This window comes from Astatotilapia calliptera, chromosome 16 (genome assembly GCF_964374335.1).
Source record: "Astatotilapia calliptera chromosome 16, fAstCal68.1, whole genome shotgun sequence".
NCBI lineage: Eukaryota > Metazoa > Chordata > Actinopteri > Cichliformes > Cichlidae > Astatotilapia > Astatotilapia calliptera.
In genome coordinates, this window is record NC_137437.1 from 32,529,047 (window position 1) to 32,545,987 (window position 16,941).

The window sequence follows — 16,941 nt, forward strand, 5'->3', positions numbered from 1 at the left end:
GACTATGTAAATGAACAGGAACTGAATTATGTCCATTTTGAATGGGTGAAGAACTAGAGTTCTGGGTATATTTGTTATTATTTTTGAATTTAATTCACTGGCTGAAAAAGATCAACGTTTGGGATAAAATCATGGGTCGTAAATAGAAGATGGACGTGGCTGCTGTGACATCGGTGGACTACAATTTTGAAACCATGGGTTTGACATCTGGGGTGTTATAGCAATAGAGATTAGCTTATCAATAAGAAATTTTCTATGTGTTGCTTTAGTGATCAGTCTGATTACAGCATAGTCTGGGAAATTTAAGAGGTGCACAAATGAAACATACTTCCAATTAAGATCCACTGAAAATTTGTATCCATGTACACTGCAAAATAAATTGCATTATGTCGCATCATGGACTGCTGAGACCAGGCAGCTAAAATACAAACAGATGCAACATAGAGTGTGCGTAAAGATCTTTTTGCATTTTCTGTATGTTGCCTATAATATAAAAAGATAAGTGTTTGTTATCAACCTGTGAAAATCCAAAAGTCATTGGGATCGGAGAAACTAGGTTCATATTTTGAGATGTATGATGCGCTGTAGTGTGCTAATTTTGTTTTTATTTCACTTCCTTACATAATAAAGAACTTGGATCAGAGCCTTTCACCTTCTTTGACATTAAACCTAGACCAGAAAGGATTAAGTCTTCTACAGAAAAAACATATCAGAGCTGTAAGTGCATGGCAGGCTTTCCTAGTCTTTAACATGACATGATGCTTCATGAAGTAAAAAAATTATTATTTCCTGGGCCAACAGTTTGATGTGTAAAGGTTTTTTGAAGGCAGGGCCGGTGTTCTGGGAATCCATCCTACCTGACAAACCATCCTACCTGTTGTTTCTGTGCATGCGCACAACACGAAATTAAGTGCCAAACCATGCTACCTTTGTGAATGTGACCTACAAGCATACTTTAACGGGTAAAATGAAGTGGCAAACCGTCCTGGCTTTATGAATATGAGCTACAAGCATACTCTGATGGGCAAAGTTAAGTGGCAAACTGTCATACCTACTTACATTTGTGCTGGAATTACTCTGTGAGAGTAGAAATGTGCATAAACTACTTATGGACGTTTTGCCAAATTAGTATGGTTTGTCAGAACACCGTTATGCGTGTGCAATACAAACTGAATTTTAACATCTCGATCGTGTTCATATATTAGCAGGAGTCTCACAAAATAGCCTTCACCTTGACAGAGTGACACAAAGAACATAAATCAGTCGATACAAAGTAACTGGGAGACACTGTAGCCCTCCTCATTCGTCTCAGTCCAAATTCAATCACATGGAGGATCGACACCAGGGAACGATCATTCATCTCTCCACTCTGGATCTATTACTCCTTGTGTATTTGTGACTTTCAGCAGCATTTTGCTCACTTTGTGCTCTCATTGCTGCCTTGTTTGGTTGGGGGCTTTAACAATTTACGTATATTACATAAAACCAAAGCAAATGTTTGGGAATAATGTAAAATACATCAGTATTTTCTATTATAGACACCCAATGATTATGATGTGCTTGAAAACATAAATGATGATGTGTTGCAACAGCTTTTTAGTCATTCTGAACATAACCAAACATTTACTCACACACACACACACACACACACACACACACACACACACACACACACACACACTACACCTCCTGAGTCACCAGGCCTGTTAGAGAACCGTGCTGATGGTGTCAAAGTCCTTGCTGATCTGTGAGCTGCTTGGCAGTGACTTGAGGTACTCCAGGTGCCTCCTGGCATCCTCCTGATTGTGCCTCACGTAATAGATGACGTACGCGATCACCATCGTGAACCACCCGAACATGGTCACAAACATGGCTACATCAGTTGTCTTGTGGTGAAAGTTGCAGAAGTTGATCCCTGAGTCCAGCACCTGGATTAGTGGTTTGCCGGCATATTCCTCCTTCACGGCCGTGTGGCACATCACCTCATTCACCGTCTCCGGGTCCAGCTGCAGCTCCCTCAGCACCTCCTGCAGCGTGCACTCACAGTGCCACGGGTTGTTCGAGAGGCTGATTTTTGCTCGTAGGCGGGCAAATGCCTCTTTGGGGACACTTTTGATGCGATTGTTTGATAAATCCAGTACAAGGAGGCTGTCAAAAACACCCTGAAATGCTCCAGCGTCCACAGTCTTTATTTCATTGTTAGACAGATCCAGCTCCTGAAGGTAGTGTAGTTCCTTGAAGGCATGATGGGGGATGTGGGTGATGTGGTTGGACGCCAAAAGCAGGATAACAGTATCTCTTGGAAGATCCGCAGGGATCTTCTCCAGGTTACGAGACATACACTGGACCACGGTTAAGCCATTCTTCTCCACGCAGTGACAGCTTGTGGGACAAGCTACCACTGGTACACTTGTGAAAAATATTCCAAACAGCAAGCCCCATAAGAGGGCAAAGCCGCTGAAGATCAGGGATTTCCTGTGCATATCAGGCCCTGCTAAGTCCTGCATATTCAGCAGTGACCTCCTGCAAGTTCTGTCAGGCAAAAGCAAACATAGTATCACCTGTTTCTCAGCATTTAATGAGGATAATCACAGCTTCATTAGCGCTTAAAAAATACCAAAATGATCAGTTTATTCACAGAAGCATCTGGGCTTATCTCCAGATAATCCTTTAAAATTGATTTGAAAGAGTTTTATATAACCTTTTGAAATATATTTCGAAGGTGCTCATCCAAAAATTGAGCTGTTTGCTGAACATATTCCAGCAGAGATCTGTATTTTCAGGTTTTATTGTGAGGATGTTAAAAGCTTCAGAGAGCTAGGAGCCAACCAAGCAACGCTGGAATCCTCTCACCATGTTGTGCACTGAAAAAAGCAAAGAAATAACAAGTTATTCTTCATAATAATAAAAAAGAATTACTACTATGTAAAAGGAGCAGTTACGTGTGCACAGAGTTTATACACAAAGAACTAACAGAGCCAGTAATTCCTGCTAAATAAGTTCTTTTCTGAGTGCACAGCCAGCTGCCTTTGTCTTGCCAAAATGAGCGGAGAAAATGATATGCCCACAATGTTTGCTAAAGGTGTGATGCAATTATTAGCAGAAAAAAAAAATCCATTTCACTTCAGCAAATCTCATAAATCTGAGAGCACCGTGCAGATCGATCTTAATTACATTACATTTAATATCTAAGCAAAGAAAAGCAAACAATATTACCAAAAAACCCAGGAAAAGCATTTTTTCTGCAGAACTCTTGCATCTCAAGGACTGCTGCCACTCATTCACAGCCTCACGGTAGATATAGCTGTGCGCTCTAAAATTGCTCCCATCTGTCCTGCAGGACGATCATCACTTTAGGACTGCGCACCCTCTGGTGGGCTGAACTGAGCACACAATGAGCCCCCCTCGCTGTGTTCGAGGTCATCCGCCCCATGGAGCTGCGGTGTCTTCTTCTCATTTGTCATTTTTTGTGCACCCATCACTTTGGCAGGCGCCTCATAGCTTAAGGCCACACACACCATTTCTCAAAAAGACAAAAAAAGGGCCCCTCATATCCTCATCAGCCTGCGCTCAGCAGGAGGTGTGGACAAGATGAGGCGTCTTGTCCACCTAAAGCATTCTGCAGCTGTGTTATGACACCCCTGCATTTGTAAGTAAAATAGTACACCATAGGATTTACACACTGTGCTGTGGTTTTCAATGTATTTTTGCAGGAATGTAATAAAATTATGTAAAAGTATTAAGGTTTATAACAAGGCGTTTCAGCCTGGCACAAGAATAAAGGAATTTAACATTTATGTATCTTTAATAGCTGAGGATATTATTAGGTGCCTACAGCGGCAAGAAAACACAGAAGAGAGATTTAAATTTATTATGGGAAGGCAGCACGAGAGCGTTTGGTAATATTGCGGATTTTAATCATGATGTGGTTCTGTGGGCAGCAGAAAAGCAAAGACATACAGGCTAATAAGTCCTTTTTTTATAGCAGGTTTACTACTTATAAAGGTACTTACCTGGAAATTGGTTTTTACCCACTTTTTTCCACCCAGCCTCGGCAGAAAGGCAACCCAACAAAACACTCGCGTACGGGTCTTTAGATAGAAAGAAGGTCTTTGAAAACAAACAGAAAAAGCCCATTATTTTTAAAAAGTACTACTTCAGTGTGTCCGTATATGAAGGGGCTGGAAACGCGAGAAAGTTCCTCAGCGGTGCGCGTGGAACCAAATCTCGAGCCGAATCCAGATGCGGCTGATGTTGGTTCTTCTAATTAAACTCAACGCGACGGCCGCACTTGTTGACTATCACTGCGAAGAAGGAGGAGGTGGTGTCCCAGCGAGGGTCTCGAGGAGCCACACCGCTCCGACTCGTCACGCGCCTCTCCCTCTCTCGCTCTGAATCTCAGTGATCAGCGCGCGCCTGGCGCCAGAAGGAGTCCCGGCTGCGCGTGGATTGGACTGCTGTTCTGTTGGCAGCTCCCCTCGCTCGCTCCCCAGCTCCCCCACCTCCTCCTTGTCTCCCTGCCCGCCTGCACCTCCCCTCAGCTATGCCTCCCCCGTCTCCCCTTTAAGCAAATTAGCCAAAAAAGAAACAGGAACCAGTCCGTCTGAAAATGGCACCAATAGTAACCGTTCTTTGGCGATGCACTATCTGCGGTAACTTAAGCCATCACAATCACTTTAATCATGCTTGTCTTGTTGAAGTCCGTGATTTTTTTTCTTAAAGTCATAATTAGTCAAAGACATAAAATTGATCCCATAACCCCCCGCCCCGCCACCACCTCGAGGCCGATTGCTCATGTCTGACTGAGAGGTGCTGTATTGATTATTTCCAACACCCCAAGGGATTTTAGGCTGCACAGCAGTGGATCAAGATGTCAGCTTTGAGGTCTGCACACTCCGCTGGTAAGTGCTTTATTCAAGCGGCGGAGGCTTATTCCTCATTCACAAACTGCATAGAAAGTACAGTGTGCAGGTTTTGTCTTCTTTTCATGCATTTAATGCAACCCCACTTTCTGTTTCACTCACGCACCATGCATCTCTGCATCAGCACAGTAAATATGAACACTTGCCTTATATTAGCTCATAATTATGCGTTTAGTAATGTTGGAAAGATGGAAAGTAAGTAATGGAATAAGAATTTTCCACCAGTGTATCTCTTTTACAGTATGTGGAATGTGTTTCTCTTTTTTCTTATGGTTCACATTTGTTTCATACAGTTATGCTGCATGAGAAAAATGTATAAAGGGGCAACTTCCTAACTATATTAAAGCATAATTTATACAAGACATTTAAACATTTGCTATCAGTTTTATCATGGCTGTTTTCCATATGTGTGACATTCAGCATTTGTTAGTAATTTTATGTGTATAACTAACAAGCATCAATATCAGTCATAAGATCAGCTCTCATGTGACCTTAACAGATCGATGAACACACGTGCAGACATAAAATGAAGGCTTGGGCGTTATACGTGTGTGTGTGTGTGTGTGTGTGTGTGTGTGTGTGTGTGTGTGTGTGTGTGTGTGTGTGTGTGTGTTTTCTCCATAGCACAGCAGTTTTAAATTGTCTTTGACAGCTGCTCGTGAAATGTGCGAATGTTACAATTTAGTGCAGGTTATAAAAAAAACAAAGTGCTATGTAAATCTTCCAGATAACCTTGGCAAGAAGGAGAATAATCTGCAAATATGTGCAGAGAGGCAGCCAAACGAAGCGCTTCAATTCCAATTGTACTCCCCATCATGTAATTCAAATGTAGGTCAGCCTGTCCCAATGTTCCAGGTGTCATTTGAACTACGAAGAAGTGCAAGTTTTTCATGGAGCCCAGTCCCGTCACAGTCTCAGACCTCATGCTGTGGCAGCGGGTATAATGAACTGTGCTATATGTGGTGCTTATGTACTGAACGAATCCAATCTCACGTGGGACCATATGGATGCTACAGAGAAGTCCAGGATTTCCTTGGAGAATTTCTAAGTTTTCAGTTTACAAGATAATTGCCTCTGTGGTTGTCGCATTAAGACCTCACAGTGAGTTACAAGAGATTCATGGCAATTAACAACACTAAATAGTAACATGTAGAAGCTGCACTAATCCATACTTCTGTATTAGCAATAGGTTATTATGTGCAATGTGAAAACGGTCAACTCAGTAAGAAGCTCACAGAGAATTATCAACAGTTTCTGAAGTTCCTCTCAGCATGTGTAGAGAGCTTTCTTTCTTTTCACTTTGTGAAGCTTTAGTGGATTATTTTTGCTAAAAAATGATCTTTTTTTATTGTGTCTCTGACAGCAGTGACAGCGGGTTCTCTCCGGGTACTCCAACTTTCTCTCACAGTCCAAAAACAAGCTTGTTAGGTTACTTGGTGGTTCTACATTGGCCCTATGTGTGAATGTGAATTTGCTCCAGGCCCAAAAAACTCTAAACTGGATAAGTTAATAAGTGGATGGATGATAAACAGTGATATCATTACGACATTATGCATATGTACTGAGATTTTGGAGAAATTAACTGGAAAAGTTGCATGTTAGAAGGAAAATCCCTGAATTAGTCAGACATTGGGTATAAAATCAGTGTTAACATAGAATCGGTGTAATTGAGCCTGGATGTGAGTACAGGTAGTATTGGTTCTAGAGTGTGCTGGTGTCCTAAGCAAAATTTCACAGGGGGCTTCTCCAAAAAGTATTCATCACCATATTTAAAATTATTTAGCATCATTATCTGCTCCACTTAACGATGCTTTGCTTTTTTTCACCTTCCCATTCTCTTTTTTCATTCACATAAGGATAACTCTTCTTCATTTTTACCAAGTGCTTTTCATTGGTGTCATCGGTTTGTTTAAACAGATTCATACGGTGGCATCAGGCGGTGGCCTTTTAGTGGGGTTTTGGTTTCTTCTAGTGTCACTGCTGATTTTGATACCTTGGGGAACCTCCACTGGCAGGACGTCCCAAGCAGTTGCCCGGCTTGCCTAGTGGAAAGCAGTGCCTCTGAATACAGCACATAATCTACCACAGAATTCACAGCTAGCAAGTGTCCATGCAGATCCAGCCTTGTCCCCTGAAATGGAATTCCTCTACACCTAAACTTTATTTGCAGTGTCTTGGGGGAGGAAATGTATTTTCTTGTGTGCGCTTAGCTCTGTTGCACAGAAAGAAGGTTTCAGAGTTCAATTCCACCATCAGGCCGGGGTCATTCTGTGGTTGAGTTTGCATGTTGACCCGTGTTTGTGTGGGTTCTCTCCAGGTACTCCGGCTTCCTCCCACAGTCCAAAGACGTGCAGTTAGTGGGGACAGGTTAACTTCCCATAGGTGTGAGTGTGAATGGTTGTCTGTGTCTATGTGTTAGAGCGACAGACGACCTGTCCAGGGTGTACCCTGCCTCTCGAACTAAGACAGCTGCCACTAACCCTGCCTCTCGCAGGGTTATTTTTTTCTGTGAAATATATTTCTAATCAGTAAATCTTTGCTCAAGTAACCACGAAAAAGCAGGACATGCTTTAAGCACATTGATTTTCCATGCAATGGTTTATTTTACGCAAAATATGATCCTTTGCTAAATCTTATTTTTTTAAAAATCAAAAATAGTTTTAGTGTCTCAACATCACCGATTGTTGACTGAAAACAAAGAGTCTAAAATGAAAGAAAATTCAAGTCTCAAAATAATGGTCCCACACAGGAAGCAACCCACAAGACTCTTTTATGGAACTCCAGACTTTGACTTCAGTGTTTGTCTTGCCAGTTGGAAGGTTTGGTGTTGATGATGGAAATGTTGATGTGTTGGCTACAGAAAGAAGAAAAATAAAATAAACTGCTCTGCAGCCAACACAACCAATTTAGAATTTAGAAAGCTTTCCTTTAACTTTTGTACATACTTAAGTAAAAGAAGACTCCTGAACACTTTTTCCTTGAAACCTCCAGAAGCTCTCCCCAAGTAGCCAAACTTTAGATTGCACGAGCAACACAAAAGAAAAAGCGCCTCTTAACAGATGCTTTCCAACTCATTGCTAACATTTTATGGGGCCAATTCTGTAAGGTAGGCCAGTATTCAATGTCTCTATTTCAAATTGTTGCATTGCCCCCACGAGGTAGGAAAAGCAAATAAATAAATAATAATAATAGATTGAAAGTTGTGGGCTTATCATCACAAGGATCTGCCTGCCTTTACAGTAGTTCATTTGTACTGGCCTTCAAATGTTCCTAGCAATCACTGTAAATTCATTCATCTGAGAGAAATCTCTTAATTAGAAAAATTAAACTTTTAATAACCAATTTGATTAATATCCTTGACCTCTGAGCAAGTAACAGAAAAACAGAACCACAAAAAAAATCAGGCACCATTAATACGATACACACAGGACAAAGAATAGTTATGTGCAATACTCCCTAAATCTATACCAACCTGGTACATGCAAATACTGAATATACATAAATGTGCATATTTTTTTTTCTCAGCATGTTTGGTTTATCAATCCCTGTAAAGATACAAGATCTAATAAAAAAAAAAAAAACTCCTCTTGTAGCCAGATTTGAGATTTCTGTTTTTTCCCCAATTATCAGACACGGATCATGTAAATGAACCAGCGGGCTATCGCGCAGATTGAGGCTATGGCTGTATCAGCTGACTGAGCTGGTGATAGTTGATAGAAGATGCTATCTCCTTCTCATTCTTTGTATTTTGTAGTGGTGCTCGTGTTGTTAGAATGAGAATGCAAGCATTTAGATAAGGAGGTGTGCATTTTTTAAATTTACCTATCTGCTCTACACAGCCGAGGTAAGTCCTGATTGTCATGCAGTGAGCAAAATGAATTTCTCTGCTTGTATAATGAAGTTTCTCCAGATTCATGTGATGTTCAAGCTATGTTAAATTGGCTCCCTTACAAACGGAAAAGGCAGAGGCTCTCTGGCAGCAGAGCAGGACTTTGAGCACACGTTATATTTTAACAAGTGATGCATCACAACCAAAGGTTCATGAGGTTAAAGGGGCTAAAACCCTTAAAAACTAGGCACTGCTTTAACACCCACACACTGGTGGAGAGCTAAATTTGGAGTCCTCATGCTGGGAGGCATGGTGGCTCCACTTACATTCAAAGTTTACTTCCACTGACTGTCACGGAGCATCATCGTTACCTGCCCCCTACTTTATGCACCACACACAACCGCTAACGATCATCACTGATTTAGTCCCAACAAAGGAACACTCCAGCAGCTTTAAATATGCTAAATTAGAAGAAAAAAGGCAGAACAATACTTAACGTGAATAGAAAAACATGGCCCGGAGACAACACAACCAGCTGGAGGGGGCATTTTTATCTCTGCAGATCTGCTGAGCTTGACAGTTCTCACACAGACACTTCCACACACAGATTTTATGCTTTGTCTGAGTATATAAAAGGTCATAAAAGGGATCACCGGTAGTTTCATTCTGCCAAAACACACACTGACTGAGTCAGAAAATAGAGGGACTGTGGCAGGCAGATTAAAAAGAAGCCAAGGTCAAGAATTCGGAGCACAGCTGGAGCAGGAGAAACACCACACATTTGCTGGCAGAGAGGAGCGGGGTTTCAACGTCAGCGACTTGTGCTAACCTTCCTCAATCAATTTAAGAGGCTTGGATGGAGAAACTGAGGGTTTGGAGGGGATGCAAGGAGGCAGCTATTCATTTTGAGGAACACCCCCACCATCCCCACCACCCACTCTGCATAGATATATCATCATTATTAAAGCAACAGAAGAAATCCCCCTAACGTCAGGATTGTTTTCCTGCCAAAACATGTTTTGTCCTAAATGCTCAAGTGTGTGAAGCTCGTCGGTAGGAATGCTGTAAATAAGATGAGATAAATCCATATTTACCCTATGATTGTCAACCTGGTGTTGCTAATGATCATCATCCATTTAAATTATACCCTGCTTAGAACAAATTTGACTAGTCCTTGCCTGTAATTGCCCCTGGAACAACCAATAACAGGTCCAAACACAAAACACATTTATCCAACTCTGCCAGGAGCGATGGCCTGCTGATCTATGACCAGTTGGTTGTGACACTAACGATAAAGGGCTGAGGTCTATTTTGGTATCTGTGTGTGTTAGTACGGCAGCATTTACCTTGCAGGTGTAAACCATGGGTTCAGTTGTCACCAGCGGGCCTTTCCCCTCATCTTCCTGTTCAGCTTTCCCTTAATGAATGCTCCAGCCCTTCGGGATGAACAAATTACCCACGTCACCTTCTTCCAGTCAATTCAGCCTCCTGCCACCTACTTGCCTACCCAAGTGTGTCACCCTGGATTTCTTTTGACAAAGTAAATTCATCTCTTTTGAGGAGGGTCGAGATACTGATGAGTGAAACCTTTAGTTTGAAGCAATTCATCACAATTACATTTATTTGCCGTTGAAGTGTCCAAGGGAGCAGAGCATTAGCAGCTAATAGCATCCACAGAGGAAGAGGTGGGGTGTGACTGTCTGATTAGCTGCTGTAATACATTTACAGCTGTTTGTGTGTGACATGATGACTTGTAATAGCACAGATGGAAGGGAAGAAGTAAATGACCGGGATGATTTATCACCACCCTTTTTACCACCTCATTTTTAAAAGATATATAGCTTAAAGGATTACATAACCATATGTGATCATCATAGCATGCATGCTACCCTGTGCAACCTCACTTCAATACATCAGATGGCATTTTATAATTTTATAAGAGTTTGCATGTTCTCCCCGTGTTTGCATGGGTTCCCTCCAGGTACTCCAGCTTCCACCGTCCAAAGACATGCAGTTAGTGGGGATAGGTTAATTGGTTAATCCAAATTGCCACTAGGTATGAATGCGGGAGTGAATGTGAGCGCGAATGGTTGTCTGTCCCTGTGTGTTAGCCCTGCGACAGACTGGCGACCTGTCCAGGATGTACCCCACCTCTCGCCCTATGACAGCTGGGATAGGCTCCAGCGCCCCCCGCGACCCTGAAAAGGATAAGCGGAAGCGAATGGATGGATGGATGGCATTTTATTGACTTTTGTTGACTTATTTTCATAGTTTTGTCCGTGGTGCAACTTTTTTCAAGTCCAATGAAGGGCTGTTCTCAGATGTTATTGCTACCATGTATATGCCTATAACGTGTCCTCCCCCACATACTGGGAAGTTGTCATCACCTCTTTCAATGGAAGTCATCCAACCTGCTGAACAGATAGTCTTCAAGTTAAAAGAGCAACAAAAGTGAACAATTGAGGTTTAGAGGTGTGGCAGACTCTCAATGATAACATGAGTGTGAGACTTGTCTTTCTTCTGATTGGGTGCCCCTTGGGGGGGGGGGGGGGGGGGTGTATCTGTGCTCATGGTAAAAGTTGTGTGTCTTCGTTCACTCTCATAGATCTCATAGAGAGTATGGAGAAAGCGCTCTCTGTGTGAGAGCTAGGCTTTTAAGTATAATAGGCTCACTTTCATTACTTAACTGTGTTTCTTTTATTTAGACTAGCTATTTGGTTCAGTTTACACATCTCAAGGAGGAAAGGCTCAAACATGGAATGGGTTTAAACTGACTCTTTCTGAATGTGAAATCACAATTTGCTCAGATTAAAATAACATTTGATTCAACAGATCAAAGACGTGTTCACATAAGTCTGTCATAAAGACCAACCTTACTGATTTTGATCTCTTTATAATCATTCTATTAAATATTTCTTCCTTTACACACCTAAGTTTTTATAGTCTGAGTCAAAAGTAAAATCTTTTCACTAGAAAATTCACTGCTCCATTTCTGCAGTGGTTCCCTTTGAAACTGCAGTCAATAAATATTAATTTAATTAAAAAGGCTGATTTTGAATCATACCCTCATACTTTGATTAACTCAAACAGTTGCAGTCATATATTGACTTCAGGAGAACACCAAAATAGATTTTCTTTCACAGAATAAGGACTATGGATTCTGTCCTATGAAGATTTCACTGAAGTTACATTTAAAAACGATTTTTCTTAATAGTCATACTGACCTCCAGCATGAGCAGGAGCTGTCACAGTGGCTGTGTATGTATAACCTTTTCACTCCTGGTCACTGTCCAGCCCAGTTACATTCCCAGGGCACAAGTATGTACAAGGTGTCCGGATTTCACTATAGAGATACAAGTCTAGCCCTGCAGTGAATTAGAGACCTGTCCAGGATATATCCGACTCTCTCCCTGTGACAGCCTGTATTTTAACCAAAACTGAATTCTTGAATAGTTTTTGGTTTCTGAACTTTAACAGTAAGACATTGACTGTGATGTCCTTACTGAGAAAATGAGCAATCTGGCATTTAATCCACTCACTAGCCTCCAACTAGTACAGTGCTTTGAAAAAAAGGAATTTGCCAGATCATTTGCATATCTGTCACTTAAATGTTTTAGATTAAAAAAAAAATAGAAAAACAAAATTCAATATTCTAAATATCAGCATTTGTGATAACTGTGTTTTTCACATTGCTGTGGAGGTATTTTGGTGCATTCTTTGAAGAATTATTTTAATTCAGCCACAAAGGAGGGTTTTTGACAATGAAAGGTCTATTTAAGATCCTTGGGTTATCTTATAAAAAGTTATAATATAATCTCAATATAAAGCCTTTTTAAATAGAAAGGTTTTCACCTGCTTTTGAACGGCGTCCACAGAGTCACCTAAACATAGCATGAGTTCTAGATTATTCCAAAGCCTCGGTGCCACTGACTGAAAAGCCTCTGTCCCTGTTAGTTTGGTTTTGTATTACTATTTAAAAGGTGATTGTTTGGCCAGAGGACTCTGTGTGTGTATATTTACAATGCTGACGGCGCCTGTCATATCAGCAGTATTTCCTTCGATGACACTCGCCTTCTGTTTAGAGACAGCTGACTCCCACTCTCACATCATCTGTTTCAAATTCCCCAACATCTCCAGTCTACACAAATGTCTTCAGCTACCCCTCATTTCTGCGTATTCTAAGAAAATAGGTGCAAAAGCAAGGTTTGTGCAATTCTAATGGACTTGAAGGTCAATATTTGGCATAACCACCTTCATTCTTCAACAAAGTGAACTCTTTCCCTGAAGTTTTTCTTGTAATTTCTTTAAGTAATAGTTCTCCGGGAATATTTCTCCAGGCTTCTTGAAGGACGTTCAAAGCTCTTCTTTGTAAGATGGCTATTTTCCCCCTTCCTTTCTCTGTCAAGGTGATCCCACACTGCCTTAATACTATTGAGACCCAGTTATGGACAGGTTAACCTATAACTGAATCCAGAAGCAGCTGTGCTTTTACACTAGTGGCAGTGTCTTTTTCGTAAATTGCTGTAAAATGAAGCCACAACCAATCAGATGCTTCCCAGATGGTTTTGTAAAGTGGATCACATCCTGAACCTACTTTTCTGATCTCATATTTCCATCAATTCTGACAAGGCCTCCAACACCACTGGCTGAAATGTAGCCCAAAATCATGACAGAGCCTCCAACATGTTTTACAGATGGCCATAGTCTCTTGTTGTTGTACTTCTCCCCCTTTATGTACAGTACTGTATACTGTATAGGTCCCATCCTTTCTTAGTATCATAGCCTTGGATTTCCTATCTATTATTTTAGTTTGTGTTTTTCTAGTCTTTGTCTTTTCTTGTCTTTGTCCCTGTGTCATCGATGTGTTCGTTTCTCAAGCTTCCCAGCCAGGTCAACTTTGACATAAGAGTGCCAAACTCAAAAAGAGTGCAAGAGGTGATGAAAGCAGCCAGAGCCAGCTCAGGCTTAACTAACTGGAGTACCTTACAGTGTGTACAATCGGTGCTCATAACACCAACTCCTCCTGAAGTAATTACATACAATCTGGGGGATTGTTACCAATCAGTGGAGGAAATTTCAACAAGCACTGAGTAGTTTAGCACTATATCACTGCTCACTGTCAAAGGCAAGATTTTTTTTTTTACCATCTTGTCAAGTCAAGTGACAGACTTCTTGCTCAAGTGCAAGTAGAATGACATTGTAAAGTGGTGGGACTCCAGGATGCCTTAAACGTTCAGACGTAGAGATCCAGCCCATCGGACAAAATAAAAAAGCAAATCTGGTTGAGCCTTCCTGCCCTCTCTGTCCTGGGATGGGCATGGTCAACAAGTTGCCCGAAGGCCCAAAGGGATAGTCACTATTGGTGTAGTGCCATGACCAGGTGCTAAAGGCGGTGGCTGAGAGCACCTCATTAATAACAAGCAGACATCAGCCCTACCACAAAGCATCTTTTGTTCACTGAGGCAGGAGAGCAGCTGAAACAACAGAATAGAGCAGAATAGAGGCCTGCTCTTCAGCTCACATGACTGGCAGCTAATGGTCGATCTCACCAAGCAACTCATCAATCAGATGTTGTCATTCTGTCAGAGGCCTTAAAACAATTTGCCCTGAATTGACTGTACCCTGGCAGGAGGAGGAGACCTTTAAACGGAAGGTGGCCAAGTACCAGGGACGCCTGGAGGATTGCCAGAAAACATTCAATTCAATTCAGTTTTATTTATATAAAGCCAAATGTGCTTTATATTGTAAGGTAAGCCCCCTGCGATAATGCAAAGAAAATCCCAACAATCAGACGACCCCCTGTGAGCAAGCACTTGGTGATGATGGGAAGAAAAAACTCCCTTTTAACAGGAAGAAACCTCCAAGAGAACAAGGCTCAGGGAGGGAGAGTCATCTGACATGAGGTGTTGGGACAAAGACAGGACAAAAGACATGCTGTGGAGTTTGATAATAACTAATGATTGAATGCAGAGTGGTGTACACACAGAGAGTGAAAAGAGATAAGAAGAAATGCTCAATGCGTAGTTGAGTTGCTCCCAGCAGCCTATTGAGGCAAGAGAGGGTTCAGGGTCACCTGATCCAGCCCTAACTATGAGCTTAGCAGGGTTGGTGAGCAGGATCAATCCTGTTGAGGTAGACTGCAGAAGCTCTGCTGGATACTACAGAGTCCCTATCCTGCTGGGCATGAGGGGCTTCTCAGAAGTACAGCCATCAAGACTGCAATAAAAGCAGCAGCAGAGAGCTTTCCGGTGCTGCTTTGGATCAAGAGAGATGATCTATCGCTAAAAGCTGTTGGGACGCAGATTGAGACTTGATCAACCCTCGCTAGGTTGCCTAGGCAAAGGTGTAAGATCCCACTGATTCCACTGAACCTAGGAAACATAGGTAATGATGTGTTTCCATGCATCTGTAGGATATATTTTTCACGTGTTTCCTAAATTCAGATGGGCTAAATAAATTTATATTTAATAAAGTTTAGCCAGCAATTCATCCTTTTCCATTTATGGGATTATGTATAGTCTGCCAAACTTTAGAGGTGATCCAATGGATCCAATCCAATGAACCTGCTAGTTTTCACACATCAGAAATGTTAGAATGGATCCCATTTAGCCTTGCTATGTTTTCTTTTTTTTTTCTTGCGTAGACTATTGTGAAACATTGTCATGAGCCAGGCAGTCTGTTTCCCCCCCTTTGCTCTCTTTCGCTCAAGTAGAGTTGATGGCTGGCCCTACCTTCCCAGCCCACCTGCTGGTGGATCCTCTGTTTTCCCAGGCTTCAGCAGCCACACCTGTCTCTCATCTCCTCATCTGTGAAGTAGTATTTAAAGACCAGCTTGTGCCTCCAGCCTCTAACAGATTGTTGTTGCTGCTGTGGTTGTAATTGACTCCATGCTGAGTACTAGTTCTTATTTCATGTCCCGTGTAACCTTGCTCTCTTATCTGTCTCCAATGAAAGGATGGCTGAAGTTATTCCCAAATTTCTCAATATCCTAACTTAGAAAGCAATTAATACCATTTCCTTAAAAAAATACAGTCAACTTTGGAATAGAAACCGCTATATTATCAGCTTTGCTTCTTGTTTTCACTCCTTGTGTTGTTAAATTCCCAGTTGCCGTATATAAATCTGATGACTCTGCGGTGGTTGGATGCATCAGCAGGGATGATGAGACAGAGTACCAGGCTGTGGTCGACTCCTTTGTCACGTGGTGTGAGCAGAATCATCTGCAGCTCAACGTGGCAAAGACCAAGGAACTGATCGTGGACTTCAGGAAGACCAGGAAACACTTGACCCCTGTTTCAATCCAGGGGGTCAGTGTTGACATTGTGGAGGACTATAAATACCTTGGAGTGCACATTGACAATAAACTGGACTGGGCTAAAAACACCACAGCACTTTACAGGAAGGGCCAGAGTCGTCTCTATTTTTTGAGGCGACTGAGGTCCTTCAACATCTGCCAGAAAATGCTCAGGATTTTCTATGAGTCTGTGGTGGCCAGTGCGATCCTCTATGCCGTTGCATGCTGGGGGAGCAGGCTGAGGGTCGCAGATGCCAACAGACTTAATAAACTAATCCGTAAGGCCAGCAATGTTGTGGGGATGGAGCTGGACTCCCTCAAGGTGGTGTCGGAGAGGCGGATGCTGTCCAAGATAAAGACAATGTTGGATAACACCTCCCACCCACTCCATGACATGTTGGTCAGTCACAGGAGCACGTTCAGTGAGAGACTGAGATTACCGAAAAGCACCACTGAACGACACAGGAAATCTTTCCTGCCTGTGGCCATCTCCCTGTACAACGCATCCACTTAACACACTGTTTGCTGCTACAACTACACATGTTTCTTTTCCAAATATTTATTTATAAGTGACTTATGTATGTATGTATGTATATATATGTATATATTGTACTATTCTTAGTTAGCGTATTGTCTGTCTTGTCTTAATGTTGGTTTAAAATGGAGCACTGTAACAAAAAATAATTTCCCCCAGGGATCAATAAAGTATTCTGATTCTGATTCTGATCTCTTAAAACTGCTGCAAGTCTCTGGCTCCAGCTCTTTGAGTATATTCATGTGGTAATTATGAAATTTATACAACTTTTCATTGAAGCAAACCCACATAAGCAAGGTGCTTTTAGAGATGATGGGCAATTTTAATGATGGTGAATTTCTTTTGTTTTGTTTTGGGGGGG

General features: G+C 41.8%; 1 protein-coding gene across 1 annotated transcript; it reads right to left on the reverse strand.

Moving 5' to 3' along the window:
* Positions 1–1,525: 1,525 nt before the first annotated feature.
* Positions 1,526–4,663, reverse strand: lrrc3 (leucine rich repeat containing 3). Its single transcript, XM_026145232.2, has 2 exons — positions 4,014–4,663; positions 1,526–2,864 (listed from the first exon to the last, which is right to left on the reverse strand). Exon 2 carries the CDS (start codon positions 2,505–2,507, stop codon positions 1,707–1,709), a length of 801 nt encoding a protein of 266 aa, XP_026001017.1. The 5' UTR covers positions 2,508–2,864; positions 4,014–4,663; the 3' UTR covers positions 1,526–1,706.
* Between the last annotated feature and the right edge of the window lie 12,278 nt (positions 4,664–16,941).